Here is a 21,552-nt window from a genome sequence, read left to right as displayed (position 1 = left end):
GGGTCGGGGTTATAAATAGCTCACCCAGACGCTGCTCGGCTGCTTCCATCCTGCGGCCCACGTTCTCCGGCGCTATCGGGCTTTCTCTCCGCCGGTCCACCTCCATCTGCATGCTGTTCAGCCTCCGGGCCAGGATCCGCATCTCCTCCCGAAGCAGGTCCAGCTCAGGATCCATCTTCCCGGTCCCTGGTGCGCACTTTTCGCAGCCTCTCTGCCATGCTGCCGACCTGGGGAACGCTTGCTGGTACACTGCTCGGGTGCTCGACCACGCCACTCGGCTGCACCCCTTCCCTTCTCGGAGGCGGGGCCGGAGGCTGCACTAGCATCTGGCGCCAGACTGGCGCCCAGCCCATCACGGCCGGCACCGCTCCGCTTGCGATGAGGTACATTTTGGCTCTTGTCTGGTCTGGCATCCAGACTCTTGCTACCAGCCGGTCAGCTTTTCTAGTCGCCATATCTTCTTCTTCCGCCCTCCATGGTGGGCATCGCTTCGCGCTCTTTTTCCTGGACAAGGGGGCGGGGCTTCTCTTCGCGCCCTTTCTTCTGGCACGCCCCCATTCTTCCCGCTCTTAGCAGCGCTAATGGCGGCAGTTTTTCACAGTAAAACACACAGTCTTTTCAAAGGCACACAGTACCCGGTGGGCGCCGGGCACGAAATCCTGTTCGTGACGCCAAAATTGACTCGCCCACCCCAGGGCTATGGGACACCCGGTGCCGGGCCGGACTAGTCCGGGGGTCGTCAGTGGTGGCGGGGCCCGGCTCCGTGGCCCTGGTGGGTGTCAGTTAAATATGGTTGATGAATAAAGTTTGTGTTCGTGACGCCACCTGTGGTATGCGGCTATTAAGCCGCCGCTGCTGTGTAAGGCCTCCGGGGTGATGATATGGCAGCAATGATGGTACTGCTCCCCACAGGTGGAGCAATGCCCCGGGGCACACTGTTGGTGCTCGTGAGAGTCTATGGTGTAGTGGAAAGCTAAGCAGACGGAATAACAGAGACAACTCCAAGGGTGCAGTTTCAAGTTGTTTACTCACACATCCCGGTATGCGCACACTGGTGCCCTCAGATGACTGGAACCCACTGTCAGGGACCTCCGCCGTTTCTGGGTGATTCCTGGAGTGAAAACCGGTACCCTTCTCTCTAAGGTGTCTCTGTCTTCAGCTGTCTTCCTAAGCCTAGCTCTTTTAGGATGAACCTGCTCGGCCTCCACTACAGCCTCCAGGCTGGGGGGTCACCTGTCGGATGATTGCCCCCTTTCTAGAGGTTCTGCGGTGGGCTGTGGCCTGGGGAGTTTACAACATTCCCTGGGCCTCGGTTTTTACTGTTTGGAGATAATTTTGCACTCCTCCGGTTTCTAGGGACCGTCCCCTGTTGCAGCTTGATCCCTCCACCGATGTTCCTGTGGAGCAGGCCACCACAGCTCTACAGCTATCCGTGGCCCTGGAATCCCTTCTGTTCTCTTCTTGGTGTCACCTGGACCCTCTGAGTCCCAGGATCTTCACCAGGAAGCGTCTCTTTCTTCTTCTCAGCTCCTGACTGACTTGGAGCTGCCTTTCCTTCTCTCCTTCTCGTCTGCCTCCTGCAGACCTCCTCCTCCTCCTCCCCACTCTCTCTATTAACTCACTACACTTAACCTTCCTTTCTCTGACTGCTCTCTCGTAGCTCCTCCCACCTCCCCAGTTGCTAAGCTGTACCCTATAGGAGCAGGGATGGGTCTTACGGCCCCTCCCAGCATGCAGCATGGGAGGGTTACTGCCACTGTCCCTGGTCTCAGTGTGTACCTAACAATGGGTGTTGTGTAGATTTACCAGGGGACCGGCGTTCACTCCTTTCCTCACCCAGAATGGGGCATCACACCGCTGGATGGGGTGCAATGTCCTGTGGCGACGGAAGCCTTAGGGGCGCCATAGTGGCATAGCCTTGACCTCCCTACAAACTCAAAGCCTGCATGTCCCCCGAGGACAGAGGGCAGAGCCGAGGGACCACAACAATCCACCCATCTCGTAGATATTTGATAACTTGCAATGATGGGAATAATTTATTTATAAAGGTAAATGGTAAATGTATTTTTTAGAATGCTTTTATTCAATAAATCTTGTCATTTTTACACTGGCCACTAGATTAATTTTTCCTGTTCTGAACAGATTACTTTTCATCATTCTAATTATATCAGAACAGATAGGACTACAAGGTAATAAGATAACATTTACAGAACATAACACAGGATCCACCATTGACTAGAGGTGATGTCACAGCTCACCTCCCCCCCTCCTGTACAATGACTAATGACACCTCGATATACAGTAGTTAACACAGGTTCCAACATTTACAATAGATGATGTCACAGCTCACCTCCTCCTCCTGTAGAATGACTAATATGACCTTTATATACAGTAGATAACACAAGATCCACCGTTCACAATAGGTGATGTCACAGCTCACCCCCTCCCCCTGTGCAATGACTCATAACACTTCTATGTAAAGTAGATAACACAGGATCCACCATTCACAATAGGTGATGTCACAGTTAACCTCCTCCCCCTCCTGTAAAATGACTGATAACACCTCTATATAATAATTTTATTCCTTTATATAGAGCTATTAATTCCACAGCGCTTTACATAAATTGGTAATACTGCCCCCATTTGGGGCTTACAATCTAGAGTCCCTATCTGTATGTCTTTGGAGTGTGGGAGGAAACCCACGCAAACACGGGGAGAACATACAAACTCCTTGCAGATGGTGTCCTTGGTGGGACTTGAACCCAGGACCCCAGCACTGCAAGACTGCAGTGCTAACCACTGAGCCACCATGCCACCCATATAAAGTAAATAACACAGGATCCACCATTTACAATAAGTGTTGTCACAGCTCCCCTCCTCCTCCTGTACAATGATTGATAACACCTCTATATACAGTACATAACACAGGATCCACCATTTACAATAAATGTCACAGCTCACCTCCTCCTCCTGTACAATGATTGATAACACATCTGAAGCGACCGGTGGTAGGGCCGCGGGTGTGTGTGTATGCTCTATTCCAACAAAATCCCCATACTCAGATTTTACCGGTAGTAACATTTCTTTACTATAAAACATATTTATAACACAATCAACCGAACTATCTGCGCACATGTGTATAGTGGAGTCCCCGGATCTTCACTCCTTCCGGGTACGCAGCAAGAGAAAAAAAAAAAAAAAAAGAGAAAAACAACAAAGAAATGGCAGCAACTTTCCCTAACTTTCCCTACAATCACGTACCAGTCTATCCCAGAAGAAGATGCCGCTCCCACGTCGCAGGCCTGGAGTCTCACGATGATGGGTCCCGGTGCAGCGCTGAAGGGATGCATCTCCTCGGTCTTTTCCTTTGATCTTCTCCCGCTGGTAACGGATTATAGTCAGTCTTTTAGTCGCGGGGCACACCGAGCAGAAGAAGGGAGGTCACGGCCCCTGTACTTGCACTCAGGGTGCGATGCTCTGCAGTCAAGTTGTCACAGCCCCTGGATTTGCACTCCGGGCGCGATGCTCTGCAGTCCGGGTAGATCCTCGGCGAAAACAAAGTCCTGCAGCCCGGGGATGGCAGGAACCACTTCCCCAGGGTGATTCCTCCAAGAATCCGGTGGCAAAAGAGCCCTGTGTTCAGAGAGACCACACGCAGCTCTCTCCTGGCTGAGCTCCGGGGCTGAACCACTTTCCCGCACTTTCTCTTCCTGGTTAGAACACACAAGCTGCAGCAGGGGATTTCCCACCTCTGTGTTTGTGATTGCACAGTCTGACACTGCCCCCTTGTGGGCAAGTGCTGAAGCAATATTCAAATCCATTTCTACATTAATGATGCAGTCTGAATTGTTGATCCCATTACATACCCCCCCACTTAAAGGTTGGCAGTCCCTGTCAACTACCGTCGGTTCCCAGGCAGCGATGACTGCAGATGTCACAGGGGTTGGTTGAGAAGTGGGCCATACATACTGGTCCCTGTAAGACCGCCCGGGCGGGATCCCAGCAGTGGTGCGGTCAGTGCGTCTCAAGGGTCGGTTGTGCCCCTCCCCGTCACTGCCTTTACGCCCCACTTCAGTCAGCACTCCGGGGGAAGAACTGGGTTGTGTAGGTGGGTCACCGGTCTCAGAGTCGACGCGATCACTATGCTGGGAAACGTCCGTGACGTCAGTCGTGTTAGCAGCGTCACCCCCTCCGGGTACTGTAGTAGGGGAGTCAGGCTGGGATCGGCAGGGACGCAACATATTTCGGTGCACAGTGCGAATGCTGCGACTGTCTTCACCCTGCACACGGTATAAATGCCCGTTGGGGTAGGGGCGTTCGATTACCCGGTAGACTTCAGTCTCCCACTTGGCTCGAAGTTTCCCTTGTGGCTTCTTGATACGGAGCAGGACTAGCTGTCCCAACTTCAAGGGTTGCTCTTGCACGGGGAGTGGATCAGCATGTATCTGGCCCCGGATTTGTTGGCTCACCAGCCGGTGTACAGTCTCCATCTTCTGTCGGTGAGCATTTAGCCAGGAGGGGTAGTTATGGCAGACATCATCTCCAGGGCGGAATAGGTTCAGGTCATGGACCCCTTTTCCGGGGCAGCCAAAGAGAAGGGTGTGTGGGGTGTAACCAGTCACGGAGTGGACCTGGTTGTTGTAGGCCCATACTAGATCGGGAAGGAATTGGGGCCATTGGTCTTTCTTATCATCGGCCAGGGTGCGGATCAGCTGGAGTAGAGTCCGGTTGAAGCGTTCACATGCACCGTTCCCTTGTGGGTGGTAAGGAGTGGTCCTCGACTTCTGAATCCCATACATCTGATGCAGCTCCTCGATGACTCGGCCTTCGAAACAAGCCCCCTGGTCGGAGTGCAACCTCTCCGGACACCCATAGACGTGGATGAACTGTCGACAGATGGCCCGTGCAGCCGATTCAGCCGTCTGGTCTTTGGTAGCAACAGCGACAGTGAATTTTGTGAAGTGATCCACCATGACTAGGCAGTACTGATAGCCACTGCTCGCCGTCCCAATCAGCAGGTAGTCCACCATCAACAGCTCAAGGGGTCTGGATGTTTTAATCGTCTGGACAGGTGCCCGCTGCTCAGGGGACTTGTGCAGTTCACAGGTGCGACAGGTCTGGCAGACGTCTTCAACCAGCTTGCGGAGACCCGGACAATAGATGGACTGTTGAATCCATCGAAAGGTCTTGTCTATTCCGAAGTGTCCATTCCTTGTGTGGGCTTGGGCCACCATCTCACGGGCCAACTGATCAGGCACCACAACTTGTGTGCATTCCTCCAGCATGTGCGACAAGAGAACCTTCCGGTATAGCACTCCTTCTCTCAGAACCAGCCGGTCCCACTGACTGAGCAGGGTCAAGGTCCCGGTAGACAGTCGTGCCCGTATATCGGCGGGAGGCTTCTGCTGCCGCTTCACCCATTGTTTGAGTAGAGCCCATTCAGGGTTCTGATCCTGGAGCCTGCACCACTCCTGGGGTGGCAAGGCGACCCCCACTGGAGTTCCAGCTTCGCCCACAACGAACTGGCGGTAATCCATCATCTGTTGGGCGAGCTTTGCAAAGTCAGGCGTCTTGTCCCCTTCTAATTCTTCATCCCGGTCTCGGTTGAGTAAGGGGTATGACACTCTAGACAGGCTGTCCGCATTTTGATTCTCAGCTCCAGCCCTATATTTGATCTTGTAATTGAACTTGGAGAGCCGAGCCATCCAACACTGCTCCATGACTCCGAGCTTCGCATTTTCTAAGTGGGCCAACGGGTTGTTATCGGTCAGGACTAGTACCTCCCCGTGAGGTATCCCGCAAATTTCTCCGCCATAGCCCACGTTAGGGCCAACAGCTCCAGCCGGAACGAGCTATAATTGGTGGGGTTCCTCTCGCCCTCATGTAGGGACCGACTGGCATAGGCTATGACCCGTTCCTTGCCTTCTTGGACCTGTGAAAGTACTGGCCCTAGACCCTGTAGGCTGGCATCGGTGTGTAGTTGGAAGGGCAGGTTGTAGTCCGCATATGCCAGGATGGGGGGAGACGTTAAGGCACCCTTTAGGGCTTGGAAGGACTCTTCCTGGCTGAGTCCCCAGCTGATAGGTCATCCTCTGGGGCTGTTGGTGGTCCCTCGAAGCAGGTCATGCAATGGTGCAGCAAGCCGGGCGAAGTTTTTGACGAACCGGTGGTAGTAGCCGGCCAACCCCAGGAAAGCCCTGACCTCCTTGACGTTTGTGGGCTGCGGCCAATTCCGTACGGCGGCTATCTTCTCTGAAGACGGCTGGACACCTTCGGCTGAGATCCGGTGGCCCAGATAATTGATCTCGGGCTGCAGAAGACGGCACTTGTTGGGTTTCAACTTCAGGCCATGTTCTCTCAACCTACTGAACACACAGCCCAGCTGCTGCAGGTGTTCTTCAAATGTGGCCGAATAGACTACAATGTCGTCCAGGTAGATGAGGGTGAAGTCGAAGTTGAAGTCTCCCAAGCAGCGCTCCATCAGCCGCTGGAAAGTCCCCGGCGCGTTGTTCAGACCAAAGGGCATCCGGTCAAACTCGTACAGGCCCATGGGTAGGATGAAAGCAGTCTTCTTTCTATCTTTCTCGTGCATAGGTACCTGCTAATATCCGCTGGCCAGATCCAACGAAGAAAAGTATTTGGCTTTCTTCAGGGCTGTCAGGGATTCTTCGATCCTTGGCAAAGGGTATGAGTCCCGGATGGTGCAAGCATTCAAACGGCGGTAGTCCACACAGAATCTCAGGGACCCGTCCTTCTTCTTGACTAACACCACCGGTGCAGCCCAGGGGTTCTGGCTTTCTCGTACCACTCCAGCGTGTAGCATGGAATTCAGGAGATTTTTCACTTCTTGGTATTGCTGGGGAGGTATTTGGCGGTACCTTTCACGGATAGGAGCAGTGTCACCTGTGGGGATTTCGTGTTTGATACTGGTGGTGCACCCAAAGTCGGTGTCATGCCGGGCAAAGGACGCCTGATGCTCTTGAAGTAGCTCTTCCACCTGGGACACCTCCCGTTTGGAGTATTGGGATACGTCCAACTGACACTTCTCTCGTAGTTCTCGCCCCGCGTTGGTGTCACCCGCGACAGCGGCCATGGCAGAGACCGTCACTGTCCAATCTCCCTCTGTAGACGGTACAAACTGGAGGGGGCTCATAGGGTTCACCTCTTCGGTCAGAGCGTAGACTCGGGCGAGCTGTGTCCCGGCTTCTAGGTCAACGCTCACGTTAGCCGTGTTGCCCAGCCTGACAGGAATTCTTCCCTTTCTCACTACTGCTAGAGTTCGAGCGACTAGTGGATTCAGCTTCCCTTCCTTCGGGGTGCGCGGCTCAATCAGCACCTCCACGCCTTCAAGCTGTCTCGTGGTGCTAAGGGGTAGTGAGATAACTGTCTCTTTCCCAGCCGGTAAGGTGATCCTAGTATGGTGGGGTACGGTGATCGTGGCCAGCGGCAGTTGTTCTTCTGTCATTCGCTGGAGGTTGCAGGTCCGGACCACTTGCTGAAAGGCACGGCGGGTGGCCCTATGTGCGGTCACTTCTTGCCAGTACTTGGGCCCCTTCTTGGTAAACAACACCAGATTGAGGTGTTCATCCCAATAATCATGGGCGTCTCTGATCCAAAGCCTTCCCTGACCACGATTATCCCTCTCTTCCCGAGATCTTGGCTACAGATTTCGGTGTTCATCCAGGCAACTCCCGTCACCGGAATGGGTAGATTATTGGCTGCTTTGATCTTGATGGCGGTATCAGGGTCATAGGCAACCCGCGGCTTTAGACACTCTTCGTAGAACTGCTCGGAGATGGTGGATACCTGAGACCCAGTATCCATTAATCCTTGTACGGCGATCCCTTCCAGTAATACTTCCAGGGTGGGGCTATTTGATGCAAGTTTGTTCCGTGGCTGGCTCTGTTTTCCTACACCCCTCTCTTTGGCGTCCCCTGCCGAGTGAGCCTCTTTGGCAGGGGCGTCTAGTTTAAAGGCGGCCGCTGTTGTGGGACATGACTTGCTGGTTCTGGTAGATCGGACTGTGGATGAACTTGAAAGTTCTGGGGGCAACGGTTAGCTCTATGGCGGGGATCGCCGCATGTCCAGCATCTTCCCATCGGCCGGCTGGGTTGTTGTCTCGCTTGCCGGCCCACCTGATGGTCTAGGGTGAGCTGTAACACCTGTTTCTGCAACTCTGCCACCATCTGCTTCAGTTCTTCCGTGTTGCTGTTCAGAGTCCCGATACCAGATATGGACCTGCAAGCCGCGGTATATGTCTGTGTCTCCACGACAGGTCCCCTTGAACGTTCTATAGCTTCTTGCTTGACCTCAGCGAACGTAAAGGCCGGATTTATCCGGAGATCTTGAAATGAGCGGTTAAGGTACGGGTCTCTCAATCCGGTCACGAACTGATCTCTCAACACCAGGTCACGGGCACCCGTACTAGCTATCTGTTCTTCTTTTCTACAGGCTTGTTCTAGCAGCACTTGAAGGGCATTGGCATATTGAGGAATGTCCTCCGACTCGAGCTGTGTACGCCGGAAGAACATATAGCACAATGTTCCCGCATAAGTGGTCGGCCCATAGGTGTTCTCCAGCACCCGCACCAAGTCATCCAACGTACGCTGGCCCCTAACCGTCTCCAGCCTGACTGTCGTCCACGCTTCCCCCTCTAATGTTAGCATGGCCATTTCTGCTAAGGTCTTAGGATCAGTGTTATACATTTCCCCCACTATCTTAAGTTGTTCAGTCCATTCAGTTACAGGATAGTTCCGTCCGTCAAACTTTCTCACCTGATTGACAATAGACGTCGGGGGAGCCGTCCGGTTATAAGTTACTACCGGGGGATGATTTTGTTGGTCACACATCCTGCCGACTACGCCACATGAAGCGACCGGTGGTAGGGCCACGGGTGTGTGTGTATGTTCTATTCCAACAAAATCCCCATACTCAGATTTTACCGGTAGTAACATTTCTTTACAATAAAACATATTTATAACACAATCAACCGAACTATCTGCGCACATGTGTATAGTGGAGTCCCCCGGATCTACACTCCTTCCGGGTACGCAGCAAAAAGAAAGGAAGAAAACAACAAAGAAATGGCAGCAACTTTCCCTAACTTTCCCTACAATCACGTACCAGTCTATCCCAGAAGAAGATGCCGCTCCCACGTCGCAGGCCTGGAGTCTCATGATGAGGGGTCCCGGTGCAGCGCTGAAGGGATGCAGCTCCTCGGTCTTTTCCTTTGATCTTCTCCCGCTGGTAACGGATTCTAATCAGTCTTTTAGTCCCGGGGCACACCGAGCAGAAGAAGGGAGTCACGGCCCCTGTACTTGCACTCAGGGTGCGATGCTCTGCAGTCCGGTTAGATCCTTGGTGAAAACAAAGTCCTGCAGCCCGGGGATGGCAGGAACCACTTCCACAGGGTGATTGCTCCAAGAATCCGGTGGCAAAAGAGCCCTGTGTTCAGAGAGACCACACGCAGCTCTCTCCTGGCCGAGCTCCGGGGCTGAACCACTTTCCCGCACTTTCTCTTCCTGGTTAGAACACACAAGCTGCAGCAGGGGATTTCCCACCTGTGTTTGTGATTGCACAGTCTGACACTGCCCCCTTGTGGGCAAGTGCTGAAGCAATATTCAAATCCATTTCTACATTAATGATGCAGTCTGAATTGTTGATCCCATTACACATCTATATACAGTATATAATACAGGATCCACCATTTACAATAAATGTTGTCACAGCTCACCTCCTCCCCATTCTGTATAATGATTGATAACACCTCTATATACAGTATATAACACAGGATCCACCATTCACAATAAATGTTGTCACAGCTCACCTCCTCCTCCTGTACAATGATTGATAACACCTCTATATACAGTATATAACACAGAATCCACCATTCGCAATAGGTTATGTCACAGCTCACCTCCTCCCCCTGTACAATGACTGACAACAAAATGATACATAACCCCCCTTATTCCACCATCACAGAGTGCATGACCTCAAGTTTGCGATTTGTACATGTGCCGACTAGACATGTGCAGCCTCACGCAATAGAAGTGAATTGAGCAAAGGTGGATACATCTAGTTGGAATGTTTCTGGAAATATGCAGATTGCATGCTTATGCTTATCCACCCGCCTACTCCCGACAGTGTGCACACTGCGCACAGTGAGGATTTACTGCATAAAGTGACTACAGACTTGCACCCCAAGCCTAGACAGCCCCTTTAAACATTGTACTGTATGTATCTGCTACTTATGCACTGGTATTAATTTATACCATATGTACAGCTTTTATTTGGCTACTGTATGTTGGTTTTATTTGAGCACTTTAGGTCAGGATATAATGGCATTATATGGAGCTGCTACTTACGCAGTGTCAATATTGTATGAACTGTATATGGATGGTATTTGGTCACTGTATGTCAGTATTATTTCAGCACATTATGGGGGGATTTGCTTAAGTTTGGCTTGGGGCTGCTAGTTATGCGCAGTACAGTATATTATTTTACAGTGTATATTGGCGCCTGCACTGTATAGAATTGTAATTTTATCAATTATGTAGGAGCGTCATTTAGGCAAAGCAGTGATTGTTATCTAGGCCCCTTACTGTGGCTCCTTGTACACTGGATGACGGTATGAAATATGGGTGTAACTCACAACATTGTTCATTTAGAGCCTTTTTGCTTCATAAACTGAATGCTAGAGCTGCAGTGAAGACTGACACAGAGGTAAAATATGCAAAAGAGATAATGAATGGCGGCTAAAATCATGGAGGTCTGATCAAAATAATGCAGAGCTGTCATTTCTTTTGACTTTTCATGGAGAATGATTTTGGCAATTATATGACTTGTATCTTGCATTTTTGCTGTTTGATGTCTCCCATACAAAGCACACACTGACATGAGGGATTCTTGTTCTCCTGTCTCTATGTCAGGGGCGTGACAATCGTGGTTGCAGAGGGGGTGACTATGGCCAGGTCTTTGCTTGAAGGGGGTCTGCCGACGCCAGTGCCTATTACAGCTGGATCTGCGTGAGAAGATGTACATTCAGTTGAAATGTATTGCAGTGCAGAGACTCACAGGGTCCCTGCACTGCAATACATCACACCAATCACAGGCCAGTAGCTGACATCAGCATTCCAGTCACAGTCGGCGCATAGCAGTCATGTCATGTATCACCCTTAGCGAGCAAACCAAAGTCAACTGTCAGTGACCGAGTCGGCTACCGAAGAAGACCCTCGTCTTCTTCAATAGCCGACTCGGACACTGACAGTTGACTATGGTTTGCTCGCTAAGGATAGAGTAATATTTCTGTTTTAATGTGTTGGAGAACATTGGCAGAACAAGGAACATTACAGGATGAGAGGGAACATTATTACTAGAATGGGACTGGATATTGACATTGTACCAGGATGGGGGACACTATACCAGGATGGGGGCCTAAGATGGAGAACATTATACTGGAAGAGTCCCAGGATGGGGAATATTATACCAAAAAGGGTGCCATGTTAGGTACATTACTACAGAAAGGGATCCAGGATGGGGAACATTATAGCAGGAAAGGGCCCATAATGAGGAATATTATACCAGGAAGGGGTCCGGGATGTTCAACATTATGATAGGAAGGGGCCCAGGATGGGGACTATTCATACTTAAAGGGGCACAGGAATTTTGACATCATTATTGCAGGTTGGAGGACATTATTAAAGGAAGGGGCTCAGCACGGAGGACATGTATAACTGGAAGGGACCAGGATGGGTATAATATACTATGATGGGGTACATTATTACTAGAAGGGGCCTAGGAAGGTGGACATTATACCACTAAGGGGCTCAGGATGGTGGAAATTAAAACAAGAAGAGGGCCAGTATGGCATACGTTATACCAAGAAGGGGCTCAGGATGTTGGGCATTATTATTGGAAGGGGGGCTCAGGATGTAAGACATTATTACAAGAAGGGGCTCAGTATGTTGAACACTATTACTGGTAGGGTCCAAGGATGTTGAATTATATTACTAGAACGAACCCAGTATGTTGGACATTATTACTGGTAGGGGCCCAGTATATTGGATATTATTACTGGTAAGGGCCCAGGATGTTGGATTATATTATTAGAAGATGCTCAGTATGTTGGACATTATTATTGGTAAGGGTCCAAAATGTTGGATTATATTACTGGAATAGGTCCAGGATGGGGGAAATTTCTCCTGCAAGGGGCACATATTGTCAGATGAAGGACATAATTACTGGAAGATGCACAGGATGAGATACACAGGAGACATTATACCAGGAAGGGGCCAAGAATGAGTGAAATTAGTACAGGATGGGGGACATTATACCAAGAAGGGGCCAAGAATGAATTAAATTAGTACAGGATGGGGGTTATTATACCAGGAAGGGGCCAAGAATGAGTGAAATTAGTAAAGGATGGGGGACATTATACCAGGAAGGGGTCAAGAATGAGTGAAATTAGTACAGGATGGGGGACATTATACCAGGTTGGAGCCAAGAATGAGTGAAATTAGTACAGGATGGGGGACATTATACTAAGAAGGGGCCAAGAATGAGTGAAATTAGTACAGCATGGGGACATTATACCAGGAAGGGGCCAAGAATGAGTAAAATTAGTACAGGATGGGGGTATTATACCAGGAAGGGGCCAAGAATGAGTGAAATTAGTACAGCATGGGGGACATTATACCAGAAAGGGGCCAAGAATGAGTGAAATTAGTACAGGGTGGGGGTATTATACCAGGAAGGGGCCAAGAATGAGTGAAATTAGTACAGGATGGGGGACATTATACTAAGAAGGGGCCAAGAATGAGTGAAATTAGTACAGCATGGGAGACATTATACCAGGAAGGGGCCAAGAATGAGTAAAATTAGTACAGGATGGGGGACATTATACCAGGAAGGGGTCATGAATGAGTGAAATTAGTACAGGATGGGGGATATTATACCAGGAAGGGGCCAAGAATGAGTGAAATTAGTAAAGGATGGGGGACATTATACCAGGAAGGGGTCAAGAATGAGTGAAATTAGTACAGGATGGGGGACATTATACCAGGTTGGAGCCAAGAATGAGGGAAATTAGTACAGGATGGGGGACATTATACTAAGAAGGGGCCAAGAATGAGTAAAATTAGTACAGGATGGGGGTATTATACCAGGAAGGGGCCAAGAATGAGTGAAATTAGTACAGGATGGGGGACATTATACCAGGTTGGAGCCAAGAATGAGGGAAATTAGTACAGCATGGGGGACATTATACCAGGAAGGGGCCAAGAATGAGTAAAATTAGTACAGGATGGGGGTATTATACCAGGAAGGGGCCAAGAATGAGTGAAATTAGTACAGGATGGGGGACATTATACTAAGAAGGGGCCAAGAATGAGTGAAATTAGTACAGCATGGGAGACATTATACCAGGAAGGGGCCAAGAATGAGTAAAATTAGTACAGGATGGGGGTATTATATCAGGAAGGGGCCAAGAATGAGTGAAATTAGTACAGGATGGGGGTATTATACCAGGAAGGGGCCAAGAATGAGTGAAATTAGTACAGCATGGGGGACATTATACCAGAAAGGGGCCAAGAATGAGTGAAATTAGTACAGGGTGGGGGTATTATACCAGGAAGGGGCCAAGAATGAGTGAAATTAGTACAGGATGGGGGACATTATACTAAGAAGGGGCCAAGAATGAGTGAAATTAGTACAGCATGGGAGACATTATACCAGGAAGGGGCCAAGAATGAGTAAAATTAGTACAGGATGGGGGACATTATACCAGGAAGGGGTCATGAATGAGTGAAATTAGTACAGGATGGGGGATATTATACCAGGAAGGGGCCAAGAATGAGTGAAATTAGTAAAGGATGGGGGACATTATACCAGGAAGGGGTCAAGAATGAGTGAAATTAGTACAGGATGGGGGACATTATACCAGGTTGGAGCCAAGAATGAGGGAAATTAGTACAGGATGGGGGACATTATACTAAGAAGGGGCCAAGAATGAGTAAAATTAGTACAGGATGGGGGTATTATACCAGGAAGGGGCCAAGAATGAGTGAAATTAGTACAGGATGGGGGACATTATACCAGGTTGGAGCCAAGAATGAGGGAAATTAGTACAGCATGGGGGACATTATACCAGGAAGGGGCCAAGAATGAGTAAAATTAGTACAGGATGGGGGTATTATACCAGGAAGGGGCCAAGAATGAGTGAAATTAGTACAGGATGGGGGACATTATACTAAGAAGGGGCCAAGAATGAGTGAAATTAGTACAGCATGGGAGACATTATACCAGGAAGGGGCCAAGAATGAGTAAAATTAGTACAGGATGGGGGTATTATATCAGGAAGGGGCCAAGAATGAGTGAAATTAGTACAGGATGGGGGACATTATACCAGGAAGGGGTCATGAATGAGTGAAATTAGCACAGGATGGGTGATATTATACCAGGAAGGGGTCAAGTATGAGTGAAATTTGTACAGGATGATGGAAATTATACCAGGAAGGGGTCAAGAATGAGTGAAATTAGTACAGGATGGGGGACATTATACTAAGAAGGGGCCAAGAATGAGTGAAATTAGTACAGCATGGGGGACATTATACCAGGAAGGGGTCAAAAATGAGTAAAATTAGTACAAGATGGGGGTATTATACCAGGAAGGGGCCAAGTATGAGTGAAATTAGTACAGGATGTGGGACATTATACCAGGAAGGGGCCAATAATGAGTGAAATTAGTACAGGATGGGGGACATTATACCAAGAAGGAGCCAAGAATGAGTGAAATTAGTACAGGATGGGGGACATTATACCAGGAAGAGATCATGAATGAGTGAAATTAGTACAGGATGATGGAAATTATACCAGGAAGGGGTCGAGAATGAGTGAAATTAGTACAGGATGGGGGACATTATACTAAGAAGGGGCCAAGAATGAGTGAAATTAGTACAGCATGGGGGACATTATACCAGGAAGGGGTCAAAAATGAGTAAAATTAGTACAAGATGGGAGACATTATACCAGGAAGGGGCCAAGTATGAGTGAAATTAGTACAGGATGTGGGACTTTATACCAGGAAGGGGCCAATAATGAGTGAAATTAGTACAGGATGGGGGACATTATACCAAGAAGGAGCCAAGTATGAGTGAAATTTGTACAGGATGGGGGACATTATACCAGGAAAGGGCCAAGTATGAGTGAAATTAGTACTGGATGGGGACACTAGTATATTATGAGGGGGACACACTTGTTTAGAGCACTACAAGTAACCATATATCTGACCTACATGTAGGTGGGAGCCAAATTTTGCACCATAGTCCAACGGACTCTAATTATACCTCTGTTCTATCTAGCACATGATCAGAAGCTGCAGCAACATAAAGGACATTATAGTGCAGTAGTGAGCAGTGTATCTGTGAACCCTGCACTGGAGTGAGATAAAACACTTACTAGAAAGCAGAAGTGTCTCAGTTTGTCTCTCTGCCTCTTCCTCTCTCTGCAGCTCCCTCCTTTTCCCTTCCCTTTACATAGTCCGCTGTAATCTGATGCTTCATGATCAGATTAGCCTTTCTTGATTTGACAAATTTTAGGAGTTTATTAGAGCGGATGATGAGTTTTCTTGAGGCAGTGGGGAGGAAAAGAAATGGCTCATAAGTGGAGAAAAAGACGAGATATGTTACAAATGCTATTCAATTGTGCAAAGTTTGTTGAAATGACAGTGACGATTTAAAGGACTTAAGGAAATGATCTTTAAAAGTTCTTCTCACACTTTCCTTACCATTCATACCATCCAACCTTGGCGATCTTCTCTTGTATGTGCACCGGATATCCAGCAAATGAGCTCACCGTCATCCTCAGAGACAGCATTGCCTGTAATTGAAGGGATCGTCTCATGCATATGGAAAGATTATATTGCATTGTCACAATTCATTGACTTAAGAATCAATCCTGACAGTAAAAAGCTTCAGAAGTTGAGCGGCGGCGGCCTCCGTGCACATAACTCCTGCCGGCAAAGAAACTGTTTATGATTGGTAAAATATGTTACCCAAAAAATCATCCGGATGATCGATAAGGAGGAAAATCACTGTAAATTTCATTTATTCCACATAACAGATGGGTTCTACACCTGGTTACTTACTTAATGGCTGATAGCAAAGTGTTACCCTGCCTGTTCTGCAAACTTAAAAGATGCAGCAGAGACAAATATGTTATTTAAATGGTTTGTCTAGTTCACAAATGTATTTAGGAGGGGGTCTGACATTGGTAAAATTGCTGACACTTATCCAGAGCAGAGAGTAGCCGGAAAGAGGGTCTCTCTCTGCTGAGGATGGGGCATAACTCTACGTTACATGGACAGTCATTGTGTAATGCTTTCTATCACCTGTGATGGTTGTAAGATGGTGACCGGCTATGTTGTAAATGGCAGGCAGGTACCACGAAAGTGGTGTGAACCCAGAGGTTCGTTCTGGTACGTGTAGTGCCACTGTGCTAAAGTGTTCATAGGGCCAGGTTCACGGGTAGCTGGAGAGATGGGTGGGTCTAGCTTCCTACATATACCACCTATGGGGGTTCCCTTGTAATACTGTAGCACCCACTTGGCAGGGGTTAATTGTTACTCATCACCAGGCCGGTGATGTCGGGTCCGAGATGTCACGGGTGGCCCTGCCCGGCTTCGTGGCTCCAAGATGTACAATAAAAGGGGATGAGGATGGTGGATGGGATGAAGGGGGTAGTTGTCTCGTGACGCCACTTACGGTATGTGTCGCGGGCGGAGGGGGACGCGCTCGCCACGCTCGGGTCCGGGGCTTCTGCTGCTGCTGCTCGGTGGTTCGAGCGGTGGGCCGGACCCGGGGACTCGAGCAGCGCTCCTCACCCGTGAGTGAAAAGGGATAGTGTGGTTAGGAAGATTGTTCGTGACGCCACCCACGGGTCGTGGTGATGATGGCACCACCGCTGCTGGTAACGGGGATCCCGGGAGAGATGGTAGGGAACAGCTAGGATGTTGTCCCCTCCGTGGGTAGGGGGTTGGTGATCCCGGGGCCCGGTGATGTAACGGGGAGGCTGGATGGCTGGGGTGCAGGGACTGCACGGCGCGGTGCCGGACGGCACTGGTGTACTCACTCAGACAATCACTGACAGAGTCTTTGGTAAACCAAAACGGCCGGATGGACGGGTTCCGCAGCCGGCTGCAGCGTTGTTGTTGTGCTCTCCCCGGATGGCTGATGGTGGCTGTCTTTCCCTGCACCTTTTAGAATGTTCTGACTCCTGTGGTTGCCCACCGGACGTCCGCTCCCCGGCATATAGGTGCCGTAGGAGCCCATTTTGCCCGCAGGCGCTGGCCCTTGGATCTCTAGCCTGTGGCGGTGGCTGTATATCCTCACGGTGTGGACTGTTGCCTTCTGTCAGGACTTGGTTGTTGGGGAACCCCTGGGGTTCCTGTCACACTCGGATTTGACTATTGACGGCGGCTCCAAGCCTGGTCAGGGTCCGATGGCCCTGCCTGTGTGCTTAGCTTCACTCCGCTCCCCGAATCTGTACCGGCAGGCCAACGCCCGACCCCGGTCCTTACGGCTTCGCAGAGTTCCACCAACTCCTGCAGATTGCCACCACCATCTGCCAACCTTGCTGTCAGTGCCTGGGCTCCTACCCAGACACCAGAAGTGTTTACTCCTCTCACTTCCACCTCCAAAACTGATCTCACACTTTTCCCGCCTCCAGGCCTGTGAACTCCTCGGTGGGTGGGGCCAACCACCTGGCTCCGCCCCACCTGGTGTGGACATCAGACCTTGGAGGGAGGCAACAAGGGTTTTTGATTGACTGTTGTAACTGTCTAGGGTGGGGGGTGTGTATGTTGGTATGTATGTGACTACCTGACTAGTCCAGGGCGTCACATATGCGGCCAGGGATTAGCCGCTGCTGCGGTCGCTGTCCTCTGGGGTGGGTGATGTTGCAGCTTCCCGCAGGTGAAGCTAGGCCCCAGGAAGGATGATGGAGGTAGTAGTGGCCCTTGGCGCCGAAGCATGGGACTACGGTGACGGCAATGAAGGGGCGGACACAGTAGTCGCGGTTCCAGATCTTTACTCACTGTCCTTTTTTTTACTGGGAGGTGCCGGTCTCCACCGTGATGGGATCCAGCCAATCATGGATAAGTTAGAGGTAACTGTCGCGGGCGGAGGAGGGGACGCCGCGCTCTCCCACTGCTCGGGTCCGGCTGCCGCGGCTGCTGCGGCCTGCTGCTGCTCGGTGGCTCGAGCGATGGGCCGGATCCCGGGGACTCTAGCGGCGCTCCTCGCCCGTGAGTGAAAGGGGATTTTTGGGTGTGGGGATTGGTTATTGTCCGTGACGCCACCCACGGTTGTGGTGATTTGCTGACACCACCGCTGCTCTGTATGGGGATCCCGGGAAGGATGGTATGGAGCAGCTAGTTGTTGTGTTGCCCCTCCGTGGGTAGGGGTTGGTGATCCCGGGGCCCAGTGATTAGGTGGGTGATGCAGGGCTTGGTGGGGTGCAGGGACGCGGGGGCAGCGCTGTGCCTTGCGGCACTGTGGTACTCACTCAGCCTGAGACGTTGACACAGTTTTCGGTAAAACACACGGCTGGAAAGACGGTTCCCACGGACGGCTGCACTTGCTTTCCCCAGTAGATGACGGTGACGGTCCCTCTGTCCTGCACCTAAGTTGATGATGGTTGCGATGGGTTCCCACCGGTAACCCGCTCCCCGGCTTGGATATGGGCCGGAGGAGCCCTACTTTGCCCGCAGACGCTGGCCCTGAGAAACTGGTGCCCTGGCGGTGGCGGTGTCTCTCTGTAACGGTCGGACTGTTGCCTTCAATTGGGACTTGGCTGTTTGGAGACAGACGTCCCCTTCACTGACGGATTTGGCATATTATGGCGACTCCTAGCCTTGCCGGGATCCGAAAGGCCCCTGCCCTGGTGCTGACTGTTCTTCGTATACTGCTCCAGACCGCCGGGCCACTACCCGTCCGCGGTCCTTCCAGCAACCTCCGAGCAGTCACCCCTGCGGACTATCACCGCCGTCTTCTGACCTTGCTGTCACTGTCCGGGCACACAGCCGGACCAACTTCAGGCTTTACTACTGTCACTTCAGCTTCTCTATTTAGCTTCACTCCTCCTTCCTTCCACTTCACTTCACTTTCCTCACTATACTCTACTGTTTACTCCTTCACTTCCCTAACTGAACTCTACTGTTCCTCACTCAAGCTCTGCCTGAGCTAAACTGCCTGGTTCCTCCCGCCTCCAGGGCTGTGAACTCCTCGGTGGGCGGAGCCAACCGCCTGGCCCACCCCCTGGTGTGGACACCAGCCCCTGGAGGAAGGCAACAAGGATTTTGGTAGCTTGGGTGTTCCTAACTGGGGTGTAGGGTGTGGTGGTGTGATGACCTGTGACCCCTGGCTTGCCCAGGGCGTCACATTCCCCCTTAGCAAAATGCAGACCGTCCGCGGGCTGCCCGTCCAACACCGGTTTTATTTTCTGTAAAATATGTAAAAAGGTAAACAATAACATATAAATCATAACATCATCCCACAACGGGAGGCACATTTCTTAAACGTTGCAAAACGGTTTACGGTTACGGTCTCCGCTCTCTCCCACCCAAGCAACCTGGCCCTGATGCTGCCCCTAAAACCCAGGCAGCACCCCTTGACCCAAGTCCAGCACAAGTTACCCGAGCGGGATCTGTCCTTCCCCTCCAGAGGGTAGCCACCGGTTCCTGTGGTGGCTGGGCCCCAGCCTGCTCTGCTGAGGGCCCTCCCTCCAACCTGCCTCTCCGGAGGCGGCAACTGCGGAAACGGTAACGGTAACACAACTTATTTACATGCCACTAGCGTTTGTGGTTGCCCTGCAAGTTCACGGGCTTGTCCATGGAAAGTCCTCCATGCAACTTTTTCAAACGGTCCCCACGGGGACAACGGTGCCGGCAACGGCCGGTTTCCTAATCACAGTAGAATCAGGTAACTCCATCAGTTGATCACTTTCATTTGCAAACTTTTTCAAACAAACAACTCAGTGGTGGTCCCAACGGGGACTGGACAACGGTGCTCCGCTGCCCTTACTCCTGATATCCGGCTTCATCCGAGGGAGGGGGTGCAGAACTCACTCGGCTCTCCTGGCTGCCCCTCAGTTTTGCATCTAGGGCGAACCACCCCTTCTCTCCACAGTGCCGGGTATACTGTACAATGTCACCCGGCATCAGATTACGGCCGGGGTGCTCCTCGGGCAGGTGGGCATTCACATCCCGCCGGGCTACAAACACTTCGGCCTCCAGGCCCGGTTCATATATAAACCCATAGCCCCGGCGGACATCAAACCGCCTCACCTGTCCTTCATACAGCGGGCCCCGGACACGGAATGCGGCCTGGCGGAGATTCTCCTTTTCCCTAATTGCTCGGGCCACCAGCTCGGCCTTCTTCCTCTCTCTCTCACCGATCTCCAGGCCCGGCGGTACCGGCTCCCTGTCCCAATACGGCGCTGCTGCGAGCTCCGGCGCACGGGTCGGGCCCCGCGGGACATTCTGGACGTTGCCCACTGTCAGAGATCTGGGCGGCAAGTCCTGCGGCGTCTTGGCCTTAGGCGCCACCTTGCAGCGACAACCCGGCGCTACCTCAGCCGAGGTGTGGGGAATGGGCACAGGGGCTTTCCGCAGCTGGGCCTCCGGCTCGGAACGGTCTATCAGCTCCGGCTCGGGGATTTTCTCTGGAGACGCCTCCGGTGCGGTTTTCGGAGCCTTCCAAGGCAGCACCTCTGGTCGACTACGGGCTCCGGCTGCAAATCGGCCCGCCTGGGCGGGCATGCTGGGTAGTGCTACCGGTTGCGGTGGTAACAGGCCTAGTGGCGGGGTCACAGCTTCCGAGACGGGTGGCGAGGGAGGCAGCGGGGGGAGAGGGCTTGGACCGGGTCCCGCAGCCGCGATGACCGACCCTTCAAGGGCATCGGGGCGTGGGTCACTCACCCTCCCTTCCTCCGCCTCCTCCTCGCGTCTCCGCACGGCTGCTATAACGTCCGCCATGTCGGTCTCCCACTCCTCCATGAGGAGCTGCATCCTGACCTGCAGCCGTTGGTAGAGCTGCGCGGTCCAGATCTCCACCCACGCCGCGGTTCCAGGCGCGGGGGCTACGGTGTCGCGGGACGGCATCCACATGCTGCTGGCGGCTTTTCCCAGGAACAAGATGTCTGCAGAGTCCTGGCGTCCCCGCTTTTATAGCTGCTCTCACATGCAGCCAGCCGCCATTGCGTCCCCCTTAGCTTCTTTTCGGCCCCTCCTCTATCGGGGAGGGGTTTTGGCCTTCGCGCCTCTGCTACTCGAGAAGACGCTCGAGCGGGAACTTTTCGCGCCAAAGATGGTGACTTCTGAAATTTTTCAGCCGGATGCCTCCGGCGGTTACAAGGCGCACCTCTACCCAACGGCAGAGCGGTAAGATCCTGTTCGTGACGCCAAGTTGTCGCGGGCGGAGGAGGGGACGCCGCGCTCTCCCACTGCTCGGGTCCGGCTGCCGCGGCTGCTGCGGCCTGCTGCTGCTCGGTGGCTCGAGC

At 51.6% G+C, this 21,552-nt stretch overlaps 1 protein-coding gene across 1 annotated transcript in view; it reads right to left on the bottom strand.

The window, feature by feature from the left end:
• Window positions 1-21,552, bottom strand: part of LOC142290038 (cyclic nucleotide-binding domain-containing protein 2-like) — a 381,880-nt gene that overhangs the window by 292,014 nt on the left and 68,314 nt on the right. Inside the window, exon 6 of the mRNA XM_075333985.1 lies at window positions 15,782-15,873. Within this exon, the coding sequence (XP_075190100.1) occupies window positions 15,782-15,873 (92 nt within the window). The remainder of the gene's footprint in view (window positions 1-15,781; window positions 15,874-21,552) is intronic.

Source organism: Anomaloglossus baeobatrachus, chromosome 2 (assembly GCF_048569485.1).
Source record: "Anomaloglossus baeobatrachus isolate aAnoBae1 chromosome 2, aAnoBae1.hap1, whole genome shotgun sequence".
NCBI lineage: Eukaryota > Metazoa > Chordata > Amphibia > Anura > Aromobatidae > Anomaloglossus > Anomaloglossus baeobatrachus.
This window is presented reverse-complemented; position numbering and strand designations above follow the sequence as displayed.